The sequence below is a fragment of the Melanotaenia boesemani genome, chromosome 11 (assembly GCF_017639745.1).
Source record: "Melanotaenia boesemani isolate fMelBoe1 chromosome 11, fMelBoe1.pri, whole genome shotgun sequence".
Taxonomy (NCBI): domain Eukaryota; kingdom Metazoa; phylum Chordata; class Actinopteri; order Atheriniformes; family Melanotaeniidae; genus Melanotaenia; species Melanotaenia boesemani.
Genome location: NC_055692.1, coordinates 26,905,607 through 26,933,096, shown reverse-complemented (window position 1 = coordinate 26,933,096; position 27,490 = coordinate 26,905,607). Strand labels below are relative to the sequence as shown.

Below are 27,490 nucleotides of genomic sequence, written 5' to 3'. Positions count from 1 at the left end.
CCACAAACTCTCTGAGGAGGTTTGGTCTTCTGGAGATGATCACATCTGTTTCATGACTAGACAGTAATGTCTCTTAATGAAGAGTGTGGACAAAAGTATTTAAAAAGTTAAAAGTGTTGTCACATTTTGCAGAATCCTTATTAAAAACAAACTACACTTAATACAATTTAAAAACAAAAACAAACAAAGAAACAAACAAAAAAAATTGACCGAAGAATTTCTTTTTATTTTATTTTCGTCTCCACAGTAGCATCCATTATATGTCTATATGCATCGGGTTGCTTATGCAAATTAGATGATGACGCTATTTTCATCGACTTCTAGCACAAGAATACCGTTCATACCGCTTGGTGGCCTAGTAGCACTAGTATGTACATACGTAAGTACGTCTATACAGCGACGGCGCATTTCTCTATGCGTTGTAGCGTCTCCGCGTGACGTCTCGGTACAAATTCCTTCCGGTCTCAACTTCTCACAGAAAGAAAATGGCGGCTCTCGGACGCTTTTCTCAATTATTGTTGAGATCTTCTCTGGCCCAGACTCGGCGCCAGCTTTCTGCTGTAGCCGAGCATGGCGAGCACTCAGGTAATTGTTAACCTTCACAATATGTTATCGGTTTTATTTAATTTTTGCTCAATTTTAGGGCAATTTTTGATATTTGAATGTGACCTTGCTGAGTTAGCATTAGCTTCTGTTGTTGTAGCTGTACATCCTTGAACAGAAGTCGAGGTTTTGCTGCGTAAACGCAAGATTTCTAACTAAATACACAGCGTCGTTTCAGTCTTGAACTCAGTCACACAAAAAGTTTCGACATTTATCAATTGCAGTTTAATCTGCTAACCTAATGTGGCTTGAAAAGGTGACAGTGTCACGAACGAAACGTATAGGGAGCTATAGGGCAACAAACACACATCAGGTAAGTGTTATTGGGAACAATATATCTTGATATTTTGATTGTTCTAACTGTTATAAATCTAAACTAACCGTTTTAAAATGAGAAGCAACAATTAAAGTTAGGAGGTCAAGCAAACGGTTGTAGCAAGAGGAGAGGTAAGGTTGGAAAAAATGCGAGGGCAATCAAATAAATATGTTTTTACAGTTTAATGGACATCCAAAAGCGAAATTGTGAGCATAAATGTTTAGAAGAATATAAGACTATTAGTATATTTTTCAGTTAAATTACAAATGTATAAGATGAGATCCCATATTTTAAAAGCTGACTGTCATGTTATTTTTATTTATGTCAACATAACAAAAATAACACTGATCATATATTAAGAAGATCCCACGGTGGGACAAAATACGTGTTTTAGTTCTATGGTGTCTATCAGCTCTTTATGTATGAAGTGTTTTGAACACATACAGACCAAAACATAGCCCTTTTCATTCCCAAGGTCCCACTTTCTAGCTGGGCTGATTTCACCAGAATTGTTTTTGAAAAGAGTGGCATTTAAAAATAAAAATAAAAAATGCATGGTACAAAATCTAGTTGAATTTTGGCAGCAGAAAAATTCAAGTTGTGCAGTGTTGCTTGCTTAAAATGATGTAAAGAGAAATGAGAGGATTCTTGTACATAATGTAGTAAAACAGAAGAATAATAAACACTGAGACAAACATACAAAATACATACAAGGAATGCACAAAGTGCAGTAATGACAAAATATTTTACAAAAGCAGTAAGGTGCATATTGTACTGAGGTAAAAGTGGACAAACCCATGATGTATTTGACTGGGTGAGAGTCTGTTAGAAGTCTTGTCTCATTGTATAACATTTTCATGTTGTCTTCTGCCTGTAGAGTGTGATTTTTATTGGTTTATGAAATGCATATGTTTCCTCCCAGCTAAAACATGGAAGATCCTCACCTTCGTGGTTGCCCTGCCTGGTGTTGGGGTGTGCATGCTGAACACGTTTTTGAAAGAGCAGCAGCATAGCCATGAGCAACCAGAGTTTGTCCCATACCCCCACCTTCGCATCCGTTCCAAGGTCTGACAAATTTATAATTTGCTGGTTTACATGCCCATCTCAGCCACCAGATTAAAAAATAAATGAATTATTCTCTTATTGTACTTAATGTTGTTTTCTTACTCTTTTCCCTTGCAGCGTTTTCCCTGGGGAGATGGCAACAAAACACTCTTTCACAACCCACATGTGAATGCCCTTCCTGATGGTTATGAGGGGCACGACGATTAAACTCTCCAGACCTCATTTAAGCTCAAGTCTTTTAACATTTTGTTACAGGACCACACTCGCATTTTTCCAGTTTACCGTTTCCAGTTTTATCTTGTTTACCTCTGTGCTCTTAACATGCGGCACCTGAAACAATAATTCCACAGCTCTGGATCATTAGACAAAATGTCAGCTTAAACTGAATGAACATAAATAAAGTAACTATTATTACCTCAGTCTTTATTTTTTGTCTTTTGTGGGTTGTGATGTGCTCCAAGTTATTTATTTATTTATTTATAGTTAATAAGAATGCCCTTTCTTAGAAAATTCACTATAGGGTTTCTTTTAGGCTAAATTCTATTTATCAACCTAAGTCATAGATGTATTAAACATTCTTGATTATTAGTGTCGCCTAATGCTTAAAACAGAAGCTTTATTAATGCTTTCCTTCCACTGCAGCAAAAAGTTCTGTAGTGTAACTATATCCCATTAATCTGATGCAACGTGAACATTTTTAGAAAGTATGTTTCAATAGGTTAACCAGTTCATTTGGTGTAATTTTGCTTGAACTTAATTGAAGGTATACTTAAGACATATTTAAAGTTTCTGCATATATTTGTGTTTATGAAATGAAATTTAAGTTCAGTCAGATGTAAACTTAATATCCAGGGTGTTATTTAATATCTGACTGCATGCATTATGTTTTTTTCTCTCTTTAGTTATAAATGTGTTAGCATGTGATGTTAATCTAAAACTATTGAGGCCACCAAATGGAAAAGTTTTGTAAACTGGAAGTGCAGAGAATTAGTTCAGTGGAGGTAAATAGAAAGCAGAACAAATGAGAATAAGTTATACATTTCTGATTGCCATATAATGGCCATTTATAGCAAAACAGTTTGGATTCTCAACATGAGATGTTAATTATTGACCCAGGTTTTGCTCCTTTAGTGTGATGGTGAGCATAATAAAACCACAACGTAATCAGCTGAATGTAACAACCATATTATAAACAGATGAGAATTTTCATCTGTGACATGTTAACTGAAAGTCTCATTAAAAAAAAACTTTCTATGAATACCCCACACCCCCTAAAATTCGACAAAAAACTCATCGACCCGTAGCTAATGTGACATCGTGGATCTGATCATTATGATCTCCCTGTTTAAGCATACTGCAGGCTTTACTTCAGGAAACCATGGCAACGGCTCGCGCTGTATTCAACATGTAATATCACACATGTGGATAAATGACTCTAAGAATCCATGTTGTACGTTAGTATTTATTTATTTATTTATTTTCCCATCTGTGTATGAAGCTCTTAATCACCTGGTATGATGTGACGCTTTGTTACATGTGACTCGTCCTTTGTTACAAACTCCACCTCTTTCACGTGAACGCGCCTTAAGCCGAATTAGAAAATCCTGGGTTAACAAAGATAGTCGATATTCCCTCTGATGTCTACGCTTTTCTCTCCCTCATTCCCATCTCTTGGACGACTATTTATGGCATGACGCGTGCTGGATCCAACTGACGAATCGTTTAAGTTGGGTTTTATACCGTTTCACGGAGGTGGGTTACGATTTGATTACTAAATCTGGCATTGAAACATCTCGGATAACTGCGCGCACTCGCTCCGCCACAAAGGGGAGAGCAGTCGAACACGGAAACGCGGATCACAATGATGATGAGCCCAGACAGAGGTGAGGAGACCTCGTTCAAGATCTCATAACGTATAAACAGTGAATAAAAATCACATCTGGCTCTTACACACGCACGTCTCATTTGTTCTGATAATAGATTTACAGCTGATTAGAAAACAAGAAAGGGCGCATTTCTTCAGTTCTAGAGAGCAGGAGCTCATTTTGAAGTTGTATGAAGAAGAACGAGAGATCCTGACAGCTAAATCCAACACAACCTGTGCCTCCAAACAGAGAGAGGAAGCCTGGCAAAGGATTGCTGATCAAATAAATGTGTAAGAAGACTTGCTCATACATTTCTGGGTAGTTTGCTCGTAAAATTGTTATTATAAGAAATCTTACTGCTGGGAAGCCTGTCTTTTTTTACCTTTTAAATGATGCTACATTTGTAAGAAAAACACGAGTGGCAGAGCAGCAGAGTGTGGCTTGGGCCTATTAAAAAAAAAAAAAAAAAAAAAAAAACTTGCCAGATCTTCTGACCACTGTAGCAGATTGTCAACTCTTGGGCTACCAGAAATACAGTTGCTTTAATCTTGAACGTTGAATCTGAGAAACTCAAAACAAGTTGTTGGGCAAGACAAGATTTGTCAAGTTCTTCATGGGAACTCACTCATCTCTGCTGCTAATCCCACAAATGCATTTTCCTTTCAAATATGGCCCTATTTAAAGGGAAAATAAATACGCTTTCCAACAGTATAATATTTATTCCAAGAAGCCTTGTTACAACAAAAAAAGTATTGACCAAACACACATTTCTTTACTTTATGTGCCGTTTATTTACTATATAAAACAATCAGTTTTCCATGTGTTTACAGTGTTTCAGACAGTGGCTATAAAAGGACATGGCAGCAAGTAAAAGTCAAACACAAGAACATAGTCCAAACAGGTATTCCTAAGTAAAAATAACATTTTTTCCCCCCACAATATTTGTATTATTATTTGCTTTACTTCCTTTTCACCACTGTATGTATTTTCAAAACTAACATCCAAGAGAGAATTTTAACTTTTAAGTCTGCCTCCTCTGCAGCAAAAAGAAAACGGGCCGAGGTGATAAGGATTGAGGGGGGGTCAGAAACCCCCTCTCTGACCTCTGCTGAGGAGGATGTGCTGCAGCACAGAGACAGCACTCTCAGAGTTGAGGTTCTGCCTGGAGGTGCTTGTATTGCCCCCATAACTGGATCTGATAGCTCTTTTATGAGTGGTAGGTTTTTTTTTTTTTTTTTTTAATACTATTAAAAGTCATCTTGTAATTTACTGTGGCTGAAGTTGATGCTGTTCCCACCTCAAAAGTGTCAGGCCACCCAGTCCTCCTCCTGCCTGTAACAAAGACTGAACCAGAAAGTTTGAGTGGTGATGAGACAGACATCAGTGATGCTCATTTTGAAGGGGTAAGGATATGTAAATATACTCCTTTAAATAAAGCTTTTTTTCTTTGAATATCAAACTTTTTTTGTCTTTTTTTTGTTTCTAGGATTTAAATAGCAGTAGCTTCCAGGAGGTCGGCAGTTCAGCAGAGGCTACAACTGGTGGTAGAAGTGCAGAGGTGAGGTTCATGAGACAAGCTGATAATGCTGTCTCAGCACTGATAATAACAAAAGGCCAGATTAATAAATGTGCATATATCTTATTTTTTTTCAGAAGCAAACAGAAGACTTAAGGGCCCTTTACTGCTGTTATCTCAAAAAGGAGATGGAGAACCGGGACCAAGAGATGGCTTACAGAGCACTTAAAATGAGGAAGCTGGAAAAAGAAATTCTATTACTTGATAAACAGCTGATGTGATTGTAAATTTGTACATATTTTTATCTCGCCCTTACAATATGATAAGCTATATCGCTCACTCATTACCTGCATAAACTGATATGCCATCGTTATCACAGCACACCCAGACTGGCATGTGTTGCTTGCAGTTAAGCCAGCAGTGCGCTTATACTATTAGGTTGGTCATGTTTACAAGAAGAGGTGACCCTTTCTGTTTTTTAAAAAATATTTTACTGTGTTACATGCAGCAGTAGCTACTTATGCCATCATTGGAGTGTCACTGCCTGGCAGCAGCTGCCCACAGTGAAGTTTAGTGTAGATCAGATGGAGATTCCACATCTAAAAATCTGGATTAACACTTTTCATATGACAACAGTTTTTGCATAATCTCCAGGCATTCATATGGCAATGACGAAATACCTCAGCAACCCTTTATTTCAGTGTATATAACCCAACATTATTGATTGGCAGGTGCTGATTTTGCATTCTGAATGTAATCTGCTGCTGTTGGAAACAATAATCACATCTCAATGCAGTCCGCTAGCCTGCATTTCTGCCAGTTTCACTCCTTGCTTATTTCAGAGGTTTTTTCATGGAATCTCACTCGAAGAAGGGGAAAATTTCTATGTTGGTTTGAGGTCAGTTTACTTTTTTGAATTGTAAAAGCAGTTTTGCTTTCTATTATTTGATTTTTTTTGTGACTTCACTCTGCTGTAATATTTGTAGTACAATGGGAAATTACAGATAACATGAGGTTAAAAATTCAAAATAGATTTCTAGCTGCAACAGCAGCAGCAGCATGTGCTACTTGTTTTTAAATGATATGGTACTTGCATCTTTATATTGTAGAATTATTTCTAAATGCCTCAAGTGTATTAGGTTAAGATGTAAATGTATATATTTTTAACTGTAACTTTTTTTTTAAACATATTGAATTGCTCCATATTCTAATCAGCGTTGCCATTGTTTGTCATTAATATTCATCACCATTTATTTAAAATGTACTTTGGTTTGTTTTAATATTTATTAGATTCTGTTGCTGCGATTAGACTTTAGATTTTTTTTTTATGATTTTTGCACATGTGATTAGGCTTTAACACGGAAAATATTAATAATAAAAAAATAATATGACATGGTTAATGTGACATGGTCCAGAAAAAATGAAAAGAATTAAAGAAAATGTTGAGTTTACCAGTATTGTATGTGTAAAGCTTATAATTGGGGGCTTATACGGTCAGTCCATCCCTCTTTATTTACTGCTGCTTTGTGTGACTCTTTCATTATTTTTTCTCTGGTAAGATGAGCCTATTAGCCATCAGGTTTTGGAGATTATTCTAGAAAAACCGGTGTTTTAAAATCGCAAATCTTCCTCAGAGTACTGTACGGCTCCCCTCGCCGCCTCAGTCCTCGAGGACGCCTGACGGACATCCCCCATCGGCAATGCTGCATTCAAGTTCGGAGCCGATACGGGAACTGGATCAAGAGTAGACCAAAAATAGGTTTAGAAATTATAATCTCGCTATCTGAAAAGGTTAAGTGTGTCCACAAATTTCGTCCCCGATTAGCTGATTCCAGTTTGGTCGCGCTTTACTGAAGCCATTGGCTAACAGATCTGTGCGCGTCCATGGTCGGCTCACGCAGCCATATTTAATCGAACACCGAAATAAAGATCTGCAGCGACACTGTGATGGTGTCAACAAGGAAAAATCCTCTGCTTTTAGATATGTTAGGAACACATATTTTGGTAAGAACATGTTTATATGTACATTGTTTACTATAGTTAAATGTATATGTACTACATTAATATGTACATATATATCACTCCCTGGATTTTACATGTCAGTGTGAGTGTGTGTGTATTTTTTCATAAAACGGTACGAAACAGCCGCTGACATCATCCGAGACAATTTAGCAAAGCTTTATCCGATTCGTAGTGTTTGTTTAACTTTATAATTCTGTTATTTCCACTGTTGATCTGTTGTTGCATTGGTACTTACACACCAGGAAGACAGCCTGATAGATAGATAGATGGTCTGAGTATTTCGTAAAGAACCATCTCTAGAGTTTACAGAGAGTGATCAGTGAGCAGCAGTTGTCTGGACCAAAATGCCTAGGTGATGTCAGAGGTCAGATGGGAATGGACAGACTGGTTGGAGATGACAGAAAGGCAGCAGTAACACTTGTTACAAGTAAGGTATGTAAAATACATCTCACACATTTTTCACACTGGGTCGTGTAGGTCTGTATTTTCTTTCTCCCTTAATAATAAAAGCATTCATTTAAAATCTGCATTTTGTGTTTACTTGTTGTCTTTGACTAATATTTAAATTTCTTGATCTGATCTGAAATTTGAAACAGTCAAGTGGGACAAACATGCTAAAAAAATAAGAAATCAGGAAGGGGGCAAACACCACTGTAATATATATATATATATATATATATATATATATATATATATATATATATATATATATATATATATATATATATACCTTGTGGAACGGTCTCTATTTTAACTCTATAAGAACAGTGAAATACAGAACATAAACTAATTTACATCTCCATTGAAAAAGCACACTATCCATCTATTATTTCTATTGTGCTCTGATAATCATCCCAGATAATTCACTCCTGAAAAGAATGATTTTAGCTTCACTTTCAGCTTTGAAACGCTGCAACACTGAAGTTTAACATAACATTTTTATAGTAAGTAAACATATTAAATTATTCTCAAACTGAACTTTAGCTAAAACACTGAAGTAATTCTCCTTGTTAGCTCCAACCATTTGTGGTTCTCAAAAAGCTCGAGGAGAAATATTTCTGAATGACGCAGTAGTTTGTCCTTTTATGCTTACCGTACTTTCACATGACTTCCACTGCGTGTGACTTACAAGCATTCCTCGAGTTGCGCCTTTAGTTTGACAAAGCGATACAACTTTAATGGCGATTATAACAAAGCAATAACTTCAGAACACTGCGCGTTTTTCGTAGTTGTAGCAGGTAAATTCGCTCTTGACGCAAACAGCTGTCACTGCGTGTAGTGGGAGGGTTTGCGATAAAGCGTTTGAAATATTCTGCTTTGGTTTTAGTCAAAGTGCATCCTCAGCCTGCTGGAGCGGACATACATGGATAAAAGATAACTGATGGCAGAGCTTAAGCCGCCAGGCTCACGAAGGTAAGATCGTCAGAGACAGGTTTTTACTTCAGGGTGGTGCTACATCCTGCTGGATGGGCTCATAAACGCACAACTTTTCACTAGTAGGCTATATGATGGTTATGTAGGCACTAAAATTAATGGGCTACCATTCATGGTTTGATTGCTTCAGTGTCTGTAATTTGGCTATTCTTGTCAATCTATTTTTGTCTAAAGTTGCAAATGTGTGGCAGTTGTCTGAATCCTCTGCCAGCATCTGATTTGATCTCCTAAACAAACGTGTGTCCACGTTTCAGGTGTAATTATTTTTTCCTCTATGATGGATCCAAGGTCACAGAAGAGGGTGACCCTACACGAGAAGGAATCTGCTACTTCTACCCTGAAGAGGTCTGACTGTCACAACCTGTAAACTATAAAGAAGTTAATTAGATGGGAGTGTATTGAGGATAAGTCTTCTATGCTTAATTTTTCAGCTAGAGTGTAACTAGACAGCTTTTTTTCCTGTGCATATTTCTGTCAGACCCCTTTAGATAAGCAGGAGCTGCTCTGCGGTCAGCTGGCTGGGGTGGGCCGCTGTGTCTCTGAGCTTTCCTCTTCTCCTGTACGCACACTGAGGCTTCGCCGCAGCAAGTTTGCCATCCGCATGAAGGATGATTTCTTCTGGGTGTGTGTTAACTAGTTAACTAGTAAAATCTAGAGACTTTTCATGAGGTGGCTACACTGAGGATGTGTTTTCTATTTATCATGCCAGGCTCTGGGCTGCTCAGTGGACATCCCTACTGTCAGTATCTGTGAGTTGCTGGATCAGCTCATAAACCTTTTCTGTTTCTACCACGGCTCTGTTCGCCAGAGCTATCAGGTACATCCTACAGTTCTGTACTTGTATCATATTTAAAGCTTAAGGAAGAATTTCATCAACTTACAGAAATGATTGAAGAGGTTAATACAGGATGTTCCTTGCCATTTACTCGTTTCTTTGCACTGTAGTTTAACAGTCAGGAAACTCTGGCAGCTCAGTGGGCGTACTACCTCTCACACCTGCAGTCAGGACCCTCAGAGCTATACAACACCTTCAGCAGCCTGAGGACCATTGATTCAACTAATGTATGTACAAAATGTTGTCAGAGTTCTGCTTTTTTGGCCTGCAGTGGCTTTTCTAATACTGCTGTTTCACTGGAGACAGGATATGGCTGTGTCATTTGGTGTTGTGTAAGGGCTCAGTCTGTCTTAACACTTAAAATTTCAACAACTAACTACACTTTTAAGCATTTCATAATCTAGAATGCATAATATTAAAAGATTAAAACAATCTTGAAAATCTTTATGCAAGAGAAAACACTGAGCCAGATTGATTGTAATCCTTTAGATTCTTCAGCAGCAGCACCAAATTAAAGACAGATAGTTCTGTTGTTGAAATTATTATCCGTTTTCTATACCTGCTAACTCAAATTTAGGGTTGCAGAGGGGCTATAGCCAATCCCAGCTGCTATCAGGCGAGAGGTGGGTTACATCCAGGACAGGTTGCCAGTCCATCACAGCAAACCAACACAGAGACAAATAGGACAGTCAACCACTCACACTTACTCCTGGGGTCAATTCAGAAGCACCAATCTCCCTAACATAATTGTTTTTGGACTGTGGGAGGATGCTGGAGTACCTGTAGAGAACCAATGCATACAGGAACCTTTTTGCTGTGAGGTGCTAACCACCACACAACCATGCAGTATTTTAGGAAAAATTACTAGCACTGAGCAAATGCTCACTAAAACTTTTACACACAAAGGAAGAAAGAAAAAAAAATCTTTATGTAAGTATGACTCAAAGGCACTGCAGCTCTCTCCTCTACCCTTAGCTTATTTAAATTGAACTTTGGCAAACTGGAAACCTGTCCTGTGGTCTATATAAACCAAATTTGAAACTCTTAAGAAATTTTGTGAAGTCCTCCAGGTTTAAGTGGAGACAATCCAGTTTGTGAGGGGGCAGTTTAAAAGCCAGCATCTCTAATTGTATGCAGGTGCGTACATCTTTGACATAATTATTAATGCTGAACCATCAATACCGCTTTGGTGCAACATATGCTGCCACCCAGACAAGAAGGTACACCTGTACAGTCGAATAATCAAGAGAAGTTAGCTGCTACTGGCACTTTCTCTTGACTCTTTGCAAAATGTCACAAGGTTAAGGAATGATGGTCAGACAAATTTATAAGAACTAAAGAAAAGAGCTCATGCAAAGCTGTGATGTAGGTCTTTTTGAAAAACTATTCTCCAAAAAGCCTGATGCCGTCTCATTATGTTAGATAAAATTATATTCTCTATAACAACGTCTTTTCCTCTCATTAGGGATGGCCAGTGTTTTTAGTCTGAAATCTTCCTCATCAGAGGATGTATTTCTATACCTGCAGAATACATGGAACTAATAAAAAGTGAAAATGTGCTGTCACCTTTTTCTAGCTTTTAAGTATCCCTTATCCATCACATAAAGTGTTTTTAGTGTAGTAGTTTAAATAAATTTCTACGTATCACTTTTTATTAATTTATTCTTTTCACATGAACCTAAATGTAACACATTTTTGTTCTTACTGCCAGGTTGACCCACTTCTCCTCCTCAAAGCTGCCCTCATTCTTCAGGCATGCCAGCGCTGCCCCCTAGTGTTAGCAGGCTGCATTCTTTTCAAAGGAAGGTGAGCTGACATTTAAAAATTACTCTCTTTCAAGGACAATTGTTTTTCTTTTATATTTTTTTTAATTACGACTTCTGAAATCAGACTCTTGTTCCCTCTCCATCTTTAAGACTTGTTAGCACACAGATGCCTCCAGAGCTCACAATGAAGGTCATGGTTCATGAGAGTGAATCCTACGCCAAGGTAGGACAAGCAGTATTTTTCATAGTTGCTAATTTACATTTTTTATACTGTTGAAGGTCTGCATACAGTTTAGTCTTAACTTTTAAACACAATATCAAATACTCATCAAATATGATGCAGAATTCATAAATCCCTGAAACAAGTGAGAAAGGTTTTCCATTTCCCAGGGTAACATATTTTTTTGCAGCTGATGATTTGTAGGTTTTGTTATTACTTAGCAGGCATAACATCAAGCATTGCATCAAGCGAACTTGCTGCTTACCTCTGTCACAGTTCACTGTACAGGCATAAGTCAGCATGGTATTGAGTATTTCTAAATATGTGTATATTGTAAATAAGAAAATATAATGTGGATCTATTATTTCAACAGGAAATAAAGCAACTTTTAATTTTTTTTATGTTAAGGCACATAGGTCCAACAGCCCAAGCACATCCAGTTCAACTGGTGGTGCTGTCATATCCACAAATGTATTTCTAACCAGGTCTGAGCTCCAGTACCTGCAGTCTGCTCCTGTCGACAAAGATTTCAGGTAGCAACCCCTGAAATTCAGTAACGCCTTTACACAGAATATATTTAACTTTAACAAGATTTTTTTAAACAATGCTTGAGATACCTTCCCAGAGGATTCTGACTGTCTCAAATGGTTTTTCACCCACCAGTTCCCACTCTACGCCACTCAAAGACGCTCGTCCAAAGAGGACTCGCCTTTCCAGAACCTTATCAGACACACCCTCCACTGAGTCAGAGCCATCTGATCCAAGTTCCTCCCAGAAGTTGTCCCTCAGCCCTCACCTTTCAGAATCAGATAATTCTGTCTTTAGCCCAGCTCTGTCACAGAAAACCACTGATTCACCCAACCCCTCCAATAGAAGTGTCTCTCATGAACCTGAGGAGGGAACCCTTGAAGACTCATTTTATCACAGCTTTTACAACAGCAGAGGTAGAGGCAGCCAGACACAAAGTGAAGGAGACGGCTCAGTGTTTGAGGACCACCCCCATCTAAATGGTGATGGAGATGGAGAAACTGCCTGTGGGCCAATGTTTGACTACAGAAGAGCTGATTCTGGGAATGAGCAGGCACATGACGATAAGATGGTGGTGGGAGATAGTAGGTTTTGCTGTGGGAGTGGTAAAGGCCACAAGGCAGAGATGAGGCACCCTCCTCCTCCCTCCTGCGCCTTTGACAGCTTAGATGAGAGTCGACTGATCCCCATGACGCTTTACATGCACCGGGTCAACAGCTTGGTTCTGGCTTTGCTGGTGGAGCCTCATTTTATGAGTGACACTGCTTCTATGGAGGAAGTGGTGAGAAAAAAAATATTTCTACGTTTTCTGTGACTGCAGAAAAATAAAAATTTGAATACATTAGTGCAGTTATTTACCTTTTTCATGTTAACATTGAGTTTTATTGGTTTTATGTGTCCAGTATCACAGCAGCCTGGCTTCGCTCAATGGACTTGAGGCCCATCTCAGGAGCATCTCTCCGGGACCCCCAGGTGCTCCAGGGGCCTACATATTTGCCCATTTTGATTGCATTCAGAGCACCCTGACAAGTAAGGCCCCTGGATCACTCTCTTTTGCTTCCCATTCTTTTCTTCCCAGTTTTCACTTTTCTGCTCTAGCGATTACAAGCCCCTGCAACTTTACTTGGGGTGCTGGGTGGGGGAGGGGGGTTAGTTGTTCATATTTGTGCTTGCATGAGCTAACGACTAATTAGTGAGACTGTGAGCAGTATTCCTTTGTGCAGCAGACATGCCTGTACAGGTTAATGGTCCTCTGTTTTTGTGTGTCTCTGCAGCCAACGTGTCTGGCCGACCAGGGGGAGCCCCAGAGCATCCTTTTGTCAGAGCCACATCACTTCTTCATTCGCATTTCTGTAACACTGAAACTCTGCAGGAGGCTATTATCAGGTCAGCATGGCTGTCACATAGCGGTCGGGGGAGTTCTTGTTTTTCTCCGGGAGAAGCTGGGGCGGGGAGTGAATTTGTCCTTTAATCATATGTAATAATTCACATCACATTTATTTTTAAATGTTCTTTCATAAACTTGCATAGGTCAAACTCTTTACCATTTGCTCCACGGTCTCTTAAATATGTTGCTCTGTTCTGTCTTGCCTTGTCCTCATTCTAAAAGCTTGAAATTTCTATGAAATTCTCACGGCAGGAGTGCGAGCACTGCTGTGTATGGAACCCGCAGCGTGGCGCAGGAGACTTACTTCCAGCAGCACGGGGGAGCATTGAGGAACTCAGGCATCCCTAACCACCAGGACAGTGCTTTCTCGCTGCCCAGCAAAGCCCGGCACAGGCTGCTGAAACACGGGGTTAACCTGCTCTGACTGGATGGTATCGTGACACCAGCTCTCAAAACTCATAAGAAGTTGTAATTAAAAACGTAGAGAACTAGCATGTAAGTAAGTTTAAAAGACAAATTCGGGAGGTTGTAGAATTTGATTAAATGGTTTCTTTTATGGCTGCTGAGTTTATCTTTCCCCACTAAAGATTGTATATAAGAATATGATGTGCTATAAAACCATTATTGCACTAATTTCCATTGTAAAATGTTGAATTTAAGCAGAAAAGTGTCATAATTGTTAATGTAAGATGGTTGAAATGATTGTTTAAAATTAGGTAGAAGAGTTTATGTGTACTATAAGTTCAGTTATTTACACTTTTTTTCTTTTCTTTTTTTTTTTACTGTAACTTTATTTCTTTTATGCTGTCAGATATTAGCCTCTGTATGGAGCTGTAACTGTGTTATTAAGCCTGTGTTCATTGCAAATAGTTTGCAGCCATCTCACTGTGATGCTCTCAGTTTCCCACTGTACCAAATGGTATGTTTGTCCAATATTTTTCCATGTAATTAAATATTTAGTTCCAAGCCATTACTATATAAATGACAAACATGTCTTTGAACTGCTTTTCTCCAGTTAGTTATGGAGTGCACAAAGCTTGCTGGTATCTGTGGTAGGCTATACTGTCTGCAGTGCAAATTAAATAAGTGTATAAGCCACTCTGTTTTGAGTTTATGTAAGCAGCTTTTACACATTCTTGTAGCCACAGCTATCAGAGGCCTGCATGTGACCTTCCAGTCTGGTTCCACCCTGTTTAGTGCATGGTTCCAAAATGGCATGAAGATGCCGTTTTAAAAAGCCTACTCTTGCTTGTAAATATGTATTATTCCTATCCAACAGGAATACCGCACGTTGTAGTAAATGAGATCGTTCATGATCGTCCAAATATAGAGTGATTAGAGGCATTAGCTAAGTGGCTGAATTTGAATGGACCAAGTCGGCGCGCTTTGGGGCGCCTCATTATGCACGTGCATTAAAAGAAAGCAGTGGGGGTCAAACGGCTGGTTAAGGACACGGACAAAAAGAGGGGCAGGGTCTGTGAGGAGGCTCAAATTTCAAGTGATAAGTTGTCCCCATTGTCGGTGGGCTATTTAGCACGGAGACCTAACCTGTCGAACCCAAACTGTGGAGAGCTGGCACCAAAGGGAAGGATTTAGGATTTCGCCATGGACGCCTCAAACTGCTTCTGGATTGCTTTATTTCTTGTGTCAGCGATGACAAGTGACGTTGGAGTATTTGGTCGAGCGGTGGACTCCCACGGGTTTCTGTCACGATCGTCAAAAACTGCAGAAGAATCATCTGAAGTAACTTTACGCATGGACATGTTGAAGCGAGGGACCGCGGAAGCGCAAAGGGATCAATGCGCAAAGCTAGCGGCCCCTTGGCTGGAAAACACGCTGAATACTACGAGGGACGATGTGACCCTGCTAAAACTCCGCGTGCGGCCGTTTTCTCTTGGGGCCTCACGGGGTTTGGTTTTCCCTGGAAAGTCTCTTTTCAGCTTGGTCAGACAGGTTTATCGCTGCTGTCAAGAGGGAGTAAATTGCAGGAGCGTTAAAGGGATTCAAGGCCGACTGAGAGGAGGTAAGACAAATCATTAAAGGGGTGCAGAATTACACAAGAAATAAGTATTTTAATTATGATGCCCGATGTCTCTTTCAGGGTGCCAAAACCTCAATGTTTAATGTAGGAGGGGGTCACAGGGGGTAACTTATTGTGGCCTTTACAGTAACCAGCTCATCACAATTCATCAGCCTCTGGAAGATTTTGGATATAAGTGTTAGACATTTACCTCAAATCAGGGAATTTTTTTTTTTTTGAGGAATATTGCCATTTCCCTCCAGAGTTCTACAAATGTGCAGAACAATGCCAAAGCACATGAAAAGTCTCCTATTTACCCTTATGTCCTGGACTCAGGTGTTTTATTAAAAATTTTTTAAGTTACGGTAATTAAATTAACTAATCTGATCATCAACATTAAATTAAATTTGTTAATGGTAATCATAAAAATCCCTTAAAAATGTTTTGATAAACCAAAATTTAGTAAAAAAATCATAGGGGACCACAATGGGATGTTCCAAAGCTGCTTTTTAAACAAACAAACGATGGGACTATATTAAGGTAAAGCATACACTTGCATACAAAGATGAACTTGGTTCATTGCTTAGCAAGAATAAAATGATACAGCAGCAATAAACAGATGCACGCTAAACATAAAGTAACAGTGTGCAGTACTTTCCTCTGGCAAACGTCATAAGCTGCTTTTGGTAAAAAGAAGTAAGGCCTGAAAACAGTTGCCTGTGTTTTGGCTTGATGAATGCAGTCTTATAGAAGACTATTATCTGCATACAAATAACTCAGCTGGCTTAAGGTCCCCATGAAGAATTGCTGAGATATCCTGCTGACAGATTAACAAGGCATTAGGAGTGAAAACACGACCTCTGTAGTGGAGATCCTTTTCTGATCCCTGGGATTTATCATGACTGAAGAAAACCTGAAATACAACACTCTGAATCAGGAATTTCTCCTTTTTCTTCTCACCAGATGCAGATTTGGAGTTTGTCGTCACCAGGGAGATTTTATCACTGGCAGTTTTTGGAGCCGAGCTTCACTTCCAGCTTTCTAATCCACAACATCTGGAAATCCAACCCTTGATTCCATTTATGGCAAAGCACAACCTTCCTACCAGGTAAAAACTCAGAATGAAAGCTTCCAAAGACAAACATTGTTCTGCACTGATGGTCTCTGCGAGTCTTGGGCCTGGTCACATCCCACTTGTCTCTTGCCCTCTCTAGGTACACTTTGAAGTTGCTGGGTGACATGGTGGAGCTGAGAGTGGATCTGCTGTTCCTTTTTCAAACTCTGCATGAGATGGCAGGTGGTGCCAGACCAGGTCCCAGCTTGGTAAACATGAGACGGGCTGTACTCCTCTCCAGTGAGGAATCACCAGGTGAAAAGCCCTCTTTAGGGGCTCTGCAGGACACAGCTGGTGATGCATGGGGTGAAGGGCTCACCAACACACTGCCAGCTCTGGATCTGGGCTTGATCCTGGGCTGCAGTTGGGCTGGATCGGGTGTGCCGTGTAGAACTGGTGGTGTTCGCCTCACACACGCGCCCTTCATTGCTCTGTATTACAGATCAAGATGAACTTTCTGTGAAGACATCTGTCTCAAAACTTCAAAGGAATTGATGCACTTTGTCAAAGCTATTTATAAATGTTGTGCAAGCTATACATATATATATTAATATGTAAATATGATGTACTAAAAGTTTATTTAGCCTTTACTGAGAAAAGTTAACAGTGGCTCATGCCAAATATGTGTGTCCTCTTTAATTATTAAACCAGGTTCAGTCCACTTTATTCAGCTGTTTGACATATTTAAGATATGCGTTTCTATTTAAAGATGTTTATATAGTTGCTGGGAAAAGTTGGTTGACGGGGGGGAACACCTGAACAAACAAAGAACTGGTACATGTGATGTAGACATGCTGAACTATGCTAACATCTCTGTTAATTTGTCAGGAAATATGTTTCAAGTATTGAGTATTCAAAATTTCACAAAGCCGCATAATTAAAAGGCCCATCTTTTGTCTGTTAAATATATAAGAAATCCTCAAAACATGATCAGCACCAACGCAAGGATCTCCAAAAAAAAACAAAAAAAAACAACAGCAACACATTCTGATAAAATAGCACATTTATTAAAAAGAGACAGCATTTTTCAGCATTTCCCATTTTGCAGAGATATGCCACATCTATGTCAGAAGATCGGGGGTCTAGCAAATATCTGTGTCCACCCTTGAAGGAGCAGTTATTTATCCAAGACATACATGTATCTACAGTATGATGGGAGCTGTAATGCACACTCTTTCCATCTCACAGATCACACTGTGTAAGTGGAAGCAGACCTTGTTTGAGGTCTTGGTCTAGATGACAAAGATGGCTGTTTATCAGTTTAAATATGTCACATCTTCAGTTGCTTTGAAAAAGAAAAAAATAAAACAGCAACATATAATAAACACATTTATATTAATTACAAAATAGTTCCACTGGTTCTTTGTAGTGTTGTCAGGTAAATCAGGTTTTCAACAAATTTGATGACAAAGACATGTTTGTTTAAACCTGGTTTATTCACTGGTTTACCTGGTGGTGGAAAAAAATAACGATGAAAGAAACAAAAAGTCATGTTATGTCATGGTGGATAAATGTTTAGATGGAATGGCGGCAAATCTTTGGTTCTGAAGTGGCAAAGTCGCAAAGAGCAGATCTCCATTCCACTCCATTCAGCTGTGAGATGCACTGACAGGTTAGTAAAGGAGTAGAAGACCGTTCACACACTATTTGTTCAAACGTTTCATTTTCATTTGATTGGTTTTTCTCTCAGAAGAGTTAACGTCAATAACAAATTCAGGATATGACTAATCTACAAGCTTCCCTCTTCTAATCTTACCATGAGCCATTTGTGTGGAATGAAAATCTAGTCCTGAAAGTTGTTTAGCGTAGGAGGGACAAAAAGAAAAAAGCAAAATCTCAAGGTGAATGATGGTGAAGCAAGATGTATTCAATAATTCAAGGCAACAAAGGAACAAAAAAAAACATATAAAAAAAGGAACATTGAAAATACACAAGGCAGTGCAAAATGTCACACCAATAAAATGTTTTAAAAACTTAAAACAGATCCTGAGGAAGAAACTCAAACACATCTATTCGTATTATAAAACATCTCCAGGTCAGCCCCACTCAGACTTAAATTATATATAATAAAATGGAAGATCCCATATTTTCAGACAATCTCATTTATTTTACTTTCTGACAGCCAGTTCATGTGGCTGCTTGTTTAAAAACAAAACAAACAAAAAAAACTTTGTACAAACAACCACTCCTCTCCGGAAAGAAAGGCCACAAAATTTTACACGAAAATTATACAGCCCCAAACACCTCACCTACAACACAAAGTTGATGAGAGGAAAAAAAAACAGTCACTCAAACTGAAAGTGTGATTTTTGTACCGTATATATACACACGCGACTGTGTAGACATAAAGAGAAGCAGAAAACGGCGACTTTGGTGAATTAATTGAACTTTTTGCATCTTTTTTAAAAGAAAGGTGCTCGTATGACTTCAACATGATTTGAGGTTACAGAAAAAAAAAACAAAACCAAAAATAGCAGAACTGACAACTGTTTTTTTTATTTTGTGAAAAACTTCTTGCAAACCGTCAAACAAAATGGGAGGGAGAGTCAAGGAGTGAGGAAGATCCACAACACCTGAATAATTTTGTTGTTCCAAGTACTGCTTATGGCAACAGCAATACTGGTGAAGGAGAGGAGGGGAAGGGTTTTATTTAGCAAGGGGAGGAGCATTTAAGACGCATTTTTGAAACAGGCAATGTTTCTAAATCATCCTTGAAGTAGAGCTTAGCACTTAAGGGATGTAACTTGACACATTAATAGGAAGGCTCACAAATGCTTAAGCAAAAACAGAGAAACAAAGCTGCTTTTCATTCCACATGAAGAGCTAAAATGTTTATCATTGTCCAAAAGCTAAGACTAAATAGAGTCAAAGTGGACTTTGATAACATGGCTATGTAGTTTACCCACTTAAAGACTGGAGTGTGCAGCTTTATTGCACTGAAAGTTCACACTAAATCAATAAAATGGTACTACCTATATTAAAAGCAATGTTTGAAAAGGTGTAGAGAAAAATGTGGAGAATTTACATATAATATCTGGTAAACACTAAATTTTCTGCTTAGACCTATGTTGTGCTTTCTTACCTTAAACTGCATGTGGATAAACATGTGGTACACATTGAGCAACATGGAGGATGTATGAAACAAATGCATTGTCTGGCACAGATTAATAATTTATTTGACTCAGAGGTGGAGCAGCCGGCTTGCTCAGTTTAAGATACGACAGAGGACTGTAACTAATGATGCCACCTTGTTTTAACTCAAAATGTTAATGACACAAATTACAACTTTCATGGACATGCTAGAGAAAAACTTCTCCAGTCATTCTTAAATTTGCTGCCTTTAACAATTTAAGTTGATGGGCATATTTTACTCTCTTTGTGCCCCGTTCAACTGGGAACCCTTGAAGCCAACAAAAACTGAATTTGTGAGCCATTTTTCGAATAAAAGGGGGATACTACATTTTCCATTTTCTAATTAAATAAAAGACATTCTTTGGTGAAACAAAAAAAGGCAGGCATGCAAAATGAGTATTGAGTAAAAACTAAGGCAAAAATTAAAATACAGTAATATAATTGTTGCTCACTGGAGTTTCAGCATTTCACAGCATAAACGTTGCCTCTCACCAACTACGGCTGTTCTGTAAAGGATTTAATGTGTGATTGGGTTCATCCTTTGAGGAAAAAATTGTGATCACTGCTGGACACTTCCTATGGTTCTGAATGTGTCTACGGTGGAACAATGCTGTTTATTAAACATGCCACCAACAAATCTGACCCAACCCATGTTTTATGTAAAGGCAAGCAGACAGACAGCAAAGGAACTCCCAGCTACCGAGCTGGTTCAAGACTATCTCTGCACATCTTATGGCAAGTAGATGATGGCACATCAACACAAGGCCCAAGTAGATCTGAATGGAAAGATACAAACATTTCCAGGTTGAGAAGAATGGGAGGCTCTCAAATGGAAACTGCATTTCCATTTACTGTCTCACTTTATGGTTGCTGTTCTATTGTACCAATTTCTAAGCAGCACCATTTTCATCAAGGTACCATGTCGACCAGATGCTGAGCAGGAGTGTTTAATAGAGTGTGCTTCCTTGCTACACCCAGTACAAAACAATGCCTTTAGTTTATAAAATGGGCCCAGAACAATCACTCCTGAGGATCTCTTATCTGTGGAAATGTGGCTTCAACCCATGAAGACTGGCTTCTGTAAATCCTGCCCAGCCTCTGAGTGGAAATGACTAACATTGTTCAAATGGGGTCAGCAGAGGTGGATGTGAAACACATTCAAAGAAGCGCATAGAATACACTTCCAACATCTCCTTTTCTTTCAACAGCAGCGTTTGCTTCATCTGGCAGTGGCTTTCCAAAAAGTTATCGTCTCTTTTGTCCTCCGTTGTCCTCATTTTCCCCCAATCCTTCGGCTCTCTCCTGTGTGTATGCTTTTACCTGTACTGCTGTCGCCGCCTTCATCTCCCCTCTCCCTTCTTTCCCTCTCTTCAAAGTACCACGTCCATCTTAAGCCTCCCGATGTCTCCCCCACAGTGAGTTTTGGCTCACAGCCGGCAGAGGCAAAACAGTGTTGGGATGAACACCCCAAATGCAACAAGGATGGGAAACATTAGGCTGCTGTTGTCTGCTGCGTAGGGGTTTGGTGTTCGGGGGCCTGACTGGACCCTGTACTTAGAACCGGTTGCAACCTTTTTCTTCCCACCTTCTTCACCTCCTTCGCTTTCTTCCTCTTCTTCTTCTTCTTCTTCATGCTTCTCCAAGCCAGGGTGAGGCTGAAGTTTTGGTACATCTGTTAAATAAAAACAAGTTAAAAGTGGTTGAGGTAAGTAAAAAATAAACAATATAAAGACCCTTATACACAAAGTCTATTAAAAAGTGTCCTATGGATACATCATAATCAGTAATAAACAGCTACAGCAAATATATTCAGTATACCAAGTCTAGCTACAGTAATGTAAGAGGGTATGTCTGCAATCTGAAGGCTTACCTTCTAAAGTCCCCTTCATAACGTAGAGAGCGCAGATCTTGGGGTTGTCATAATAACCCTGAAACAAGAACAAAACAGCAGCATCAGTGGTGCTTAATGTAAACACAACATCAACTGACCTTTATGAGCAAATTACATTTGATGCCACAAAGGAGGACAAAACCTGTTTCTCACAGTCCTCCACAATCATTTTGTGCTTCCAAGAAACACCAATAAAAAAAATCAGTGCACCTTTACATGCATCTTACACCTGTTATTTACCCTCCCACTGAGCTTTTGTTGAATGTAAATACACTGCATATTATAGAATTAATTATGGTTGTATAATCAGAATAATGTGAACACTAAGAATAAGAGCAGACAGTGTGTCCCATTTTCTTCCTTAAAGAAAGACAAAAAGGCGGCCAAAGATCTACTCAAAGAAAAAGGTAAAGAGGTCAGTGCAGAAAGTTTTTGGAATTATGCCATTATATAAATTTAGCCTACAACCACATAATCTACAAACCTAGTAAGCTTATAGCTCTCATTTGTTAAACAGCTTAGAAAGAAATACTTTCCTTTTGGGGGGCTTGCTCCACCTGTTTAAGAAGGATAAATAATGAGTAGCTCTTGAATTTATAAACAGAATCTCGTCCATCATGTAGTGGTTAAAATGTGGGCCGAATAAGGAACTATGTGCCAAATAAAAGCTGACAGGGCAAATCTAATTTAAAGTCAGCCTGAGGAAACTGTCAAATATATTTTACTTTAGGCCAATATGACAGACGTTGTCCTCTGCCAGCATATTCCTATTTTTTTATTTTTTAGCTGTGTTTGTTAAAATTCTGGGCTGCAATGACTGCAGTGAAAGAGGATTATAAAACTGTAGGAGCTACGGTATTACAAAGACATCTTTACTCTGCCCTTTGACCTAATAGCTGCTGATCTGTGTGTGACCTGTTGACACAGAGCTAGAGAAAAGATATGCAACATTAGGGATTTATTAGTCTGCTGAAATGACAGACTTCACAGTTCAACAGAGCTCATATTAATATTATGTTCAATTCTGTGAAAGTGACCAACAGGGTTGCATGATGTTTGCTAGACTGGACAGTAAGTTCCAGTCAAAGGCTTGAAAACATCTTTTAACGAGTACCATTATCACTAAAGTCATAAACATGTCATTTTGCATTAACAGCTCATCTCAGCTTTGCAAATATGCCATGGTCATGTACAACATAATAGCAGATAGACACAGCTGAAAATAACCCTTTTATCCATGTTATAAAAAAAACAGATTGACAATACACTCGTGAGAATTTAATAGCACTCACAGTAACAGCAATACAAAAACAGGATATTTTAATTCACTCAACACAATGGTCACAATCATCAAAGTTTTCCCTGAAAAAGTTATGAGCTCATATATAATTACTGGGCAGGCTTGCAATAAAAACTCATATCAACCTAACAAACCGGTGTTATTGTGTTTAACAAAATGGTGTCAGATGGGAGCAGTTGAAAATATGGCAACATAGTCAGAGAACAGCTGTTTCAGCTCCAACTCAAATGATTTCAAGCTGTTTTTCTTGTTCATCTGGCTCAGATGTTGAAAAAAAAACTGTTATCTGTTGCAGCTAATTATCTTGGTGAAAACCATGGAAAGTAAAAGTTTGGATTCCTCTGACCAGATGATTATAAGCCTAAATAATCCTGCTGCGTATGTGTGTTGCTGTCCATTAATGTGATCACTACAATTTAGCTTAAGGGGAATAAAATTGTTAAAATGTCAATGATACACTAGAATACAGTTTTACATTACAATATTCTGAATGGTAAAATATGACAAAATAAAAGTAGATTTAGCATTTTTTAAATCTTCTGTTGTCATTTAGATGGGCAAAAATAGTGTCTGTGTACTCCCTAGGCTGTAAATATTAGCTAAACTGGCTCAATGTTATCCAAAAAGCTGTAAAATACTAAATTTTCCCCAACAGATAGTGGTCGATTGTTCAGTTTGGTGAACTTGAATAACTTCTCTGTCATCTTTATTTACCCACAATCCCATCATCTACTTAAGTCTATGAATGCTTATGCATCGGTGAATGTTTTTTTAATTTGATTTCTTTGCTACTGTCAACATTGTACAATGTAAAACAACTTCTCCCTCTGAACATTTGCCAGGCACATAACAAATGTTGTTTTGCATTTATAAGTTTCTGTATGAAAATGTCTCCAAATGAAGCTAGCTGAGCTAGCAGATTTTCACTCTGTAATAAACCAGCTGTCTCTGGCAGTGGGTAGCAAAAATCTCAACTTTCAATGAATGCTTATTTATTTTGCTGCTTGTCTTGCAAAATAATCTCCTTCTTACTGATGGTGACCTACAGAAATGTCAACTCACCTTTACAAACTCCACAGTGAGCTTGCCGTTGAAAGTGGACACCTCTCCTTGCACACTCAGCTTGCCTCGTCTAATAGAGAAGGCCACTATCTCATCATGAGCAGTACTGTGACCCACTCGATCAAAGATATCCAGGTCTTTCACCACCACATGACCATTTAGACGGACATCAAACACCTACAAAAACAAATTCCTAATCAGTAGTGATAAATAACTCATCTTTCTGCAACCACAACTTCAAAACATATCATGCTATAAAGTGAATGCACTAATATCTTTATACACTGTTAGAAAAATAATGCGCACTAAAATAATTTATGTGTCAAGCCTATTATATGGTTTGAATAGAAAAAAAAAACACTACACCAGTCATCAAAAGTAAAGAAAACTTAAAAAAACAAAACAAAACAAAAAAACAAACAAAAAACTATATAACAACAAACTTTAATATGCCTAATTAATACCTTTTGCTGTGACTGTGCAAAGTAAACCTCTGCAAACTTCAAGACTAGTATATAGTCTCCTTCCTCACGTATAGGAACATCATATCCAAAAGTGTCTTCATTGTAGCGTTCTGTCTGGTACAGAATCTGGTCCTCTGGACTGGAGCGTAGTATTGGCAGACGCACCCCATAATCTGATGCTACAAAAAGAGAACAACATTGGGTTCAATGCGCACAATGTTCTAAAACCTCTTAACATTGGAAAAGTAAGTTTTATGTCAAGCAGAGCATCACATTTTACAACCAATGTCCTTTATTGAATTCAGTAGAATCCAGTCTTCATCTGACTAAAATAGCAAACTGTCCCATTACGGTTCTTTCATCTTGCGTTAACTGCATCTCTGACTCAGAAATGGAGCCAGGAATTACCCTCTGCGGTCTACTTGATCATATCATAACCTGCTTCCTTTACATGCTGAAAGGGGCGGGGCTGCAGCTCTCTGCTGACTCCTCATTAGTTTGTACTTACTTGCGGAAACGGCAGCATGCAGAGGTTCATACTGGCAACACCTTCTTCTACACTGCCACTCTTGCCACCACTTTCCAGGTGAAACCCGGCCAGACACCAGCTCATATTTACGAGTAACCCCGAATAACGTTAGACTCACCTTTGCCGATTTTCCCTTCCAAAGGGTCTTTTTTGAAGTGAATACCATGTACGTCTACATGTGTTTCACCACCAGAATTTACAGCCCATATAACCCGTTCTGAGAGGCTTGGGCCCCCGCCGTCCGCCCAACACTGCTCGGACAGCAGCGTCAGCACCGCTGCGACCAGACCGGCGACGAGTTGCGCCGTGACCCGCTGCATTGCCTTTCGCCGCACAGTCTGCTCCTAGATACAGAGACAGGCACAGTCAGCGTCGGTATCTGCTCGAATGGGGCTTAGACTCAGTTTTTGCATCCAAGTAACCCTTCCGCATATAACATTAAGCACACAAGCTTAGCTAGCCAAAATAGCTAGCCAACGTGCCTTAGTTACATGAAACATGATATCCGTTAAGTTAGCCAGTATGCTAACATTAACAGTACCAACACCGGGTACCATTTGCACACAGATGCGGAAAATGACAGAGGAATCACGAACAAGTACACCAACTTAACGTGAACAATTTTATGGCTTATTACCACGATATCAACTGAAAAAGAAACAAATATAAAGAGGCGTTAAAAGAAAATTACGTTTGTCAGTTAGCTTGGTAATCTAGCTAACCTACCTGTCTAACCAGAAATTCTTGGTGAATGAAAGCCCAGCTAACGTAAATGCAAATGCCCCTTACCTTCCACAAATTCCTTCAACCAATCTTTTGTCAATGTGTATCAATAGAATTTCTTTTGGCGCAGTCTGACCAGGCTTCTACAACCTACAGTGTAAGATAACTATGTGCAAATATTCTCTGTTGCAGCTCTTCACTTTGACTTTCATTCAATGTGTATATCCAAATTAACATTTGCTCGCTACTAGCTACAACAGCTGCCAGTTGGAGGAGGCGGAGCAGCGCTACCTAACCTCAGATTTCCCAAGATCACTGACTGACAGATACTCTGTCGAATCAGATCGTCCTGTTAAAAGCTTCCGACCTATTTAAAACATTTCATAGCATAAACCAATCGCACAGTTTCTTTTTTTTATTAATGAGACACTTTTTTATTTATCAATAACAATAAATAAATGACATAACATAAGGAGTGCCTTGAAATTTGTGAACAAAACAAACCATATATGAACTCATATGGGCAGGCTTTTGGATCACTTACCACCACAAACAGGTTAAATTTTAGTGAAACCTTGCTGAAGAGTGTATTTTATAGTATTAATTTCTCGTCATCATTGTTTTGTAGGTGGTTTTCTGCAGTCATTGGTTTAATTATCAATCTTTTTAACTGGCAGCGGTTTGAAAAGGGAAAGCTGTTTGCCATGGAGGCTGACAAATTCTGCTACAATTTATAACACAAGGTAAATAAGTTCCCAACTCTTGTACGATTTATTTAAAGGACTAAAGCATATTTAATATTTTTCGGTATTATTACACGTGTTCTTAAAGAAAACGTCACGCCCCCCTTCTTTTTCCCGGTATGGTATGGCCCGAGTTTTGTCCAATCAGGAGAGTCCAACGCAACGCGCACACTGTGCACTTTAAATTTGACCAAGAAGAAGAAGAGGAAGAAGGAACAAATGAATGAATATAGTTTCTATGGCAACAGTAATACCGCTGTGGGTGACAAGTGTTTCATTTTTACCCAACACTGCGTTGGTGAACATACACTGAAACACTCTATCCTTGAAATGAAGTCCAGTAACTTACACTGTAGAGAAAAAAATATTCCTTTTGTTGCCTGAAATTTATTAGGCTGATATCAGAAAGAAAGGAGGAGACAAATAAAATGAATGACAAGTAATAATGAAAGTCAGTGTTGAAACCTTTTTACCGTATTAGTTGCTGTAATCTTGCCTGCCACAACAACAATGTTTCTCCAGAATAGGCCCACGAGGCAGCCTGTACTGCAGTTATGTTGTGGGTGTTAATATGCTTGTCACAATTCCTGACTTATATTTGGATCAAACATTTTGCACTTTACATTTTAATTGTGTCTCAATATCACCATAGTCATTCGCTTTTTTGTTCTTTTTACGCTATGTAGCTAAAATAGTTAAACAAGGTAGTGACCACAATTGGTTGAAACACTTCTTTGCTATATCTACCCAAATAAAGGCAATCATCTTTATAAAGTATTTTATGAATGAAGTAAAGCAGCCAAACATCCCTTTTTAAATAGACACCTGTGATAAAATCAAATCCTCTTTCAGAACTTAATTAGTCAATGTTCACAAGGAATATAGCCAGCTACCACCTATATTCTATAATTATTTTTTTTATCTGGAGACTAGTGCAGTCAGATAACTGCAGTAT

The 27,490-nt window shown here is 38.7% G+C and overlaps 5 protein-coding genes across 7 annotated transcripts; 4 read left to right on the top strand and 1 right to left on the bottom strand.

Annotated features, from left to right (window-relative positions):
* The first annotated feature begins 437 nt into the window (after positions 1-437).
* Positions 438-2,398, top strand: LOC121649694 (cytochrome c oxidase subunit 6A, mitochondrial). The gene is made up of 3 exons (XM_042000698.1): positions 438-585; positions 1,842-1,984; positions 2,102-2,398. The coding sequence occupies exons 1-3, from the start codon at positions 486-488 to the stop codon at positions 2,189-2,191; spliced, it is 333 nt and encodes a 110-aa protein (XP_041856632.1). The 5' UTR covers positions 438-485; the 3' UTR covers positions 2,192-2,398.
* Positions 2,399-3,573: 1,175 nt separating this feature from the next.
* Positions 3,574-6,778, top strand: LOC121649136. Its single transcript, XM_041999732.1, has 7 exons — positions 3,574-3,867; positions 3,965-4,139; positions 4,680-4,750; positions 4,892-5,065; positions 5,155-5,252; positions 5,336-5,407; positions 5,503-6,778. Exons 1-7 carry the CDS (start codon positions 3,846-3,848, stop codon positions 5,644-5,646), a joined length of 756 nt encoding a protein of 251 aa, XP_041855666.1. The 5' UTR covers positions 3,574-3,845; the 3' UTR covers positions 5,647-6,778.
* A 566-nt stretch (positions 6,779-7,344) lies between these two features.
* On the top strand, positions 7,345-14,655 carry hps4 (HPS4 biogenesis of lysosomal organelles complex 3 subunit 2). Of its 3 annotated transcripts, none has more exons than XM_042000518.1 (13): positions 7,345-7,819; positions 8,715-8,800; positions 9,076-9,166; positions 9,300-9,443; positions 9,531-9,638; positions 9,767-9,883; positions 11,368-11,462; positions 11,573-11,645; positions 12,051-12,175; positions 12,306-12,951; positions 13,073-13,199; positions 13,445-13,556; positions 13,810-14,655. In XM_042000518.1, exons 2-13 carry the CDS (start codon positions 8,769-8,771, stop codon positions 13,979-13,981), a joined length of 1,842 nt encoding a protein of 613 aa, XP_041856452.1. In that variant the 5' UTR covers positions 7,345-7,819; positions 8,715-8,768; the 3' UTR covers positions 13,982-14,655. The 3 variants fall into 3 exon arrangements, with proteins under 3 accessions (XP_041856452.1, XP_041856450.1, XP_041856451.1); XM_042000517.1 differs by lacking the exon at positions 7,345-7,819 and adding an exon at positions 8,468-8,625; XM_042000516.1 differs by lacking the exon at positions 7,345-7,819 and having other exon boundaries at positions 8,466-8,800.
* Positions 14,656-15,038: 383 nt separating this feature from the next.
* Positions 15,039-17,994, top strand: si:ch211-170d8.2 (uncharacterized protein LOC571755 homolog). Its single transcript, XM_041999455.1, has 3 exons — positions 15,039-15,580; positions 16,541-16,685; positions 16,792-17,994. The coding sequence occupies exons 1-3, from the start codon at positions 15,163-15,165 to the stop codon at positions 17,141-17,143; spliced, it is 915 nt and encodes a 304-aa protein (XP_041855389.1). The 5' UTR covers positions 15,039-15,162; the 3' UTR covers positions 17,144-17,994.
* A 2,763-nt stretch (positions 17,995-20,757) lies between these two features.
* mlec (malectin) lies at positions 20,758-26,093 on the bottom strand. The gene is made up of 6 exons (XM_041999456.1): positions 25,859-26,093; positions 25,188-25,413; positions 24,541-24,719; positions 24,077-24,253; positions 21,694-21,751; positions 20,758-21,495 (listed from the first exon to the last, which is right to left on the bottom strand). Exons 2-6 carry the CDS (start codon positions 25,387-25,389, stop codon positions 21,251-21,253), a joined length of 861 nt encoding a protein of 286 aa, XP_041855390.1. The 5' UTR covers positions 25,390-25,413; positions 25,859-26,093; the 3' UTR covers positions 20,758-21,250.
* Positions 26,094-27,490: the final 1,397 nt, after the last annotated feature.

Bases quoted from the DNA above. Each gene is read 5' to 3' on its own strand.
- LOC121649694 (XM_042000698.1), top strand. From the start codon at position 486: ATGGCGGCTCTCGGACGCTTTTCTCAATTATTGTTGAGATCTTCTCTG. The intron at 586-1,841 runs GTAATTGTTAAC...GTTTCCTCCCAG, and splicing joins CGAGCATGGCGAGCACTCAG to CTAAAACATGGAAGATCCTC. The intron at 1,985-2,101 runs GTCTGACAAATT...TTTCCCTTGCAG, and splicing joins ACCTTCGCATCCGTTCCAAG to CGTTTTCCCTGGGGAGATGG.
- hps4 (XM_042000518.1), top strand. From the start codon at position 8,769: ATGGCAGAGCTTAAGCCGCCAGGCTCACGAAG. The intron at 9,444-9,530 runs GTGTGTGTTAAC...TTATCATGCCAG, and splicing joins TGAAGGATGATTTCTTCTGG to GCTCTGGGCTGCTCAGTGGA. The intron at 11,646-12,050 runs GTAGGACAAGCA...TTTTATGTTAAG, and splicing joins AGAGTGAATCCTACGCCAAG to GCACATAGGTCCAACAGCCC.
- si:ch211-170d8.2 (XM_041999455.1), top strand. From the start codon at position 15,163: ATGGACGCCTCAAACTGCTTCTGGATTGCTTTATTTCTTGTGTCAGCG. The intron at 15,581-16,540 runs GTAAGACAAATC...TCTTCTCACCAG, and splicing joins TCAAGGCCGACTGAGAGGAG to ATGCAGATTTGGAGTTTGTC. The intron at 16,686-16,791 runs GTAAAAACTCAG...TGCCCTCTCTAG, and splicing joins AAGCACAACCTTCCTACCAG to GTACACTTTGAAGTTGCTGG.
- LOC121649136 (XM_041999732.1), top strand. From the start codon at position 3,846: ATGATGATGAGCCCAGACAGAG. The intron at 4,140-4,679 runs GTAAGAAGACTT...ATGTGTTTACAG, and splicing joins ATTGCTGATCAAATAAATGT to TGTTTCAGACAGTGGCTATA. The intron at 5,408-5,502 runs GTGAGGTTCATG...ATTTTTTTTCAG, and splicing joins CTGGTGGTAGAAGTGCAGAG to AAGCAAACAGAAGACTTAAG.
- mlec (XM_041999456.1), bottom strand. From the start codon at position 25,389: ATGCAGCGGGTCACGGCGCAACTCGTCGCCGGTCTGGTCGCAGCGGTG. The intron at 24,254-24,540 runs GTATTAATTAGG...TTGTTTTTGTAG, and splicing joins TTGCACAGTCACAGCAAAAG to GTGTTTGATGTCCGTCTAAA. The intron at 21,496-21,693 runs GTAAGCCTTCAG...TTTATTTAACAG, and splicing joins TATGAAGGGGACTTTAGAAG to ATGTACCAAAACTTCAGCCT.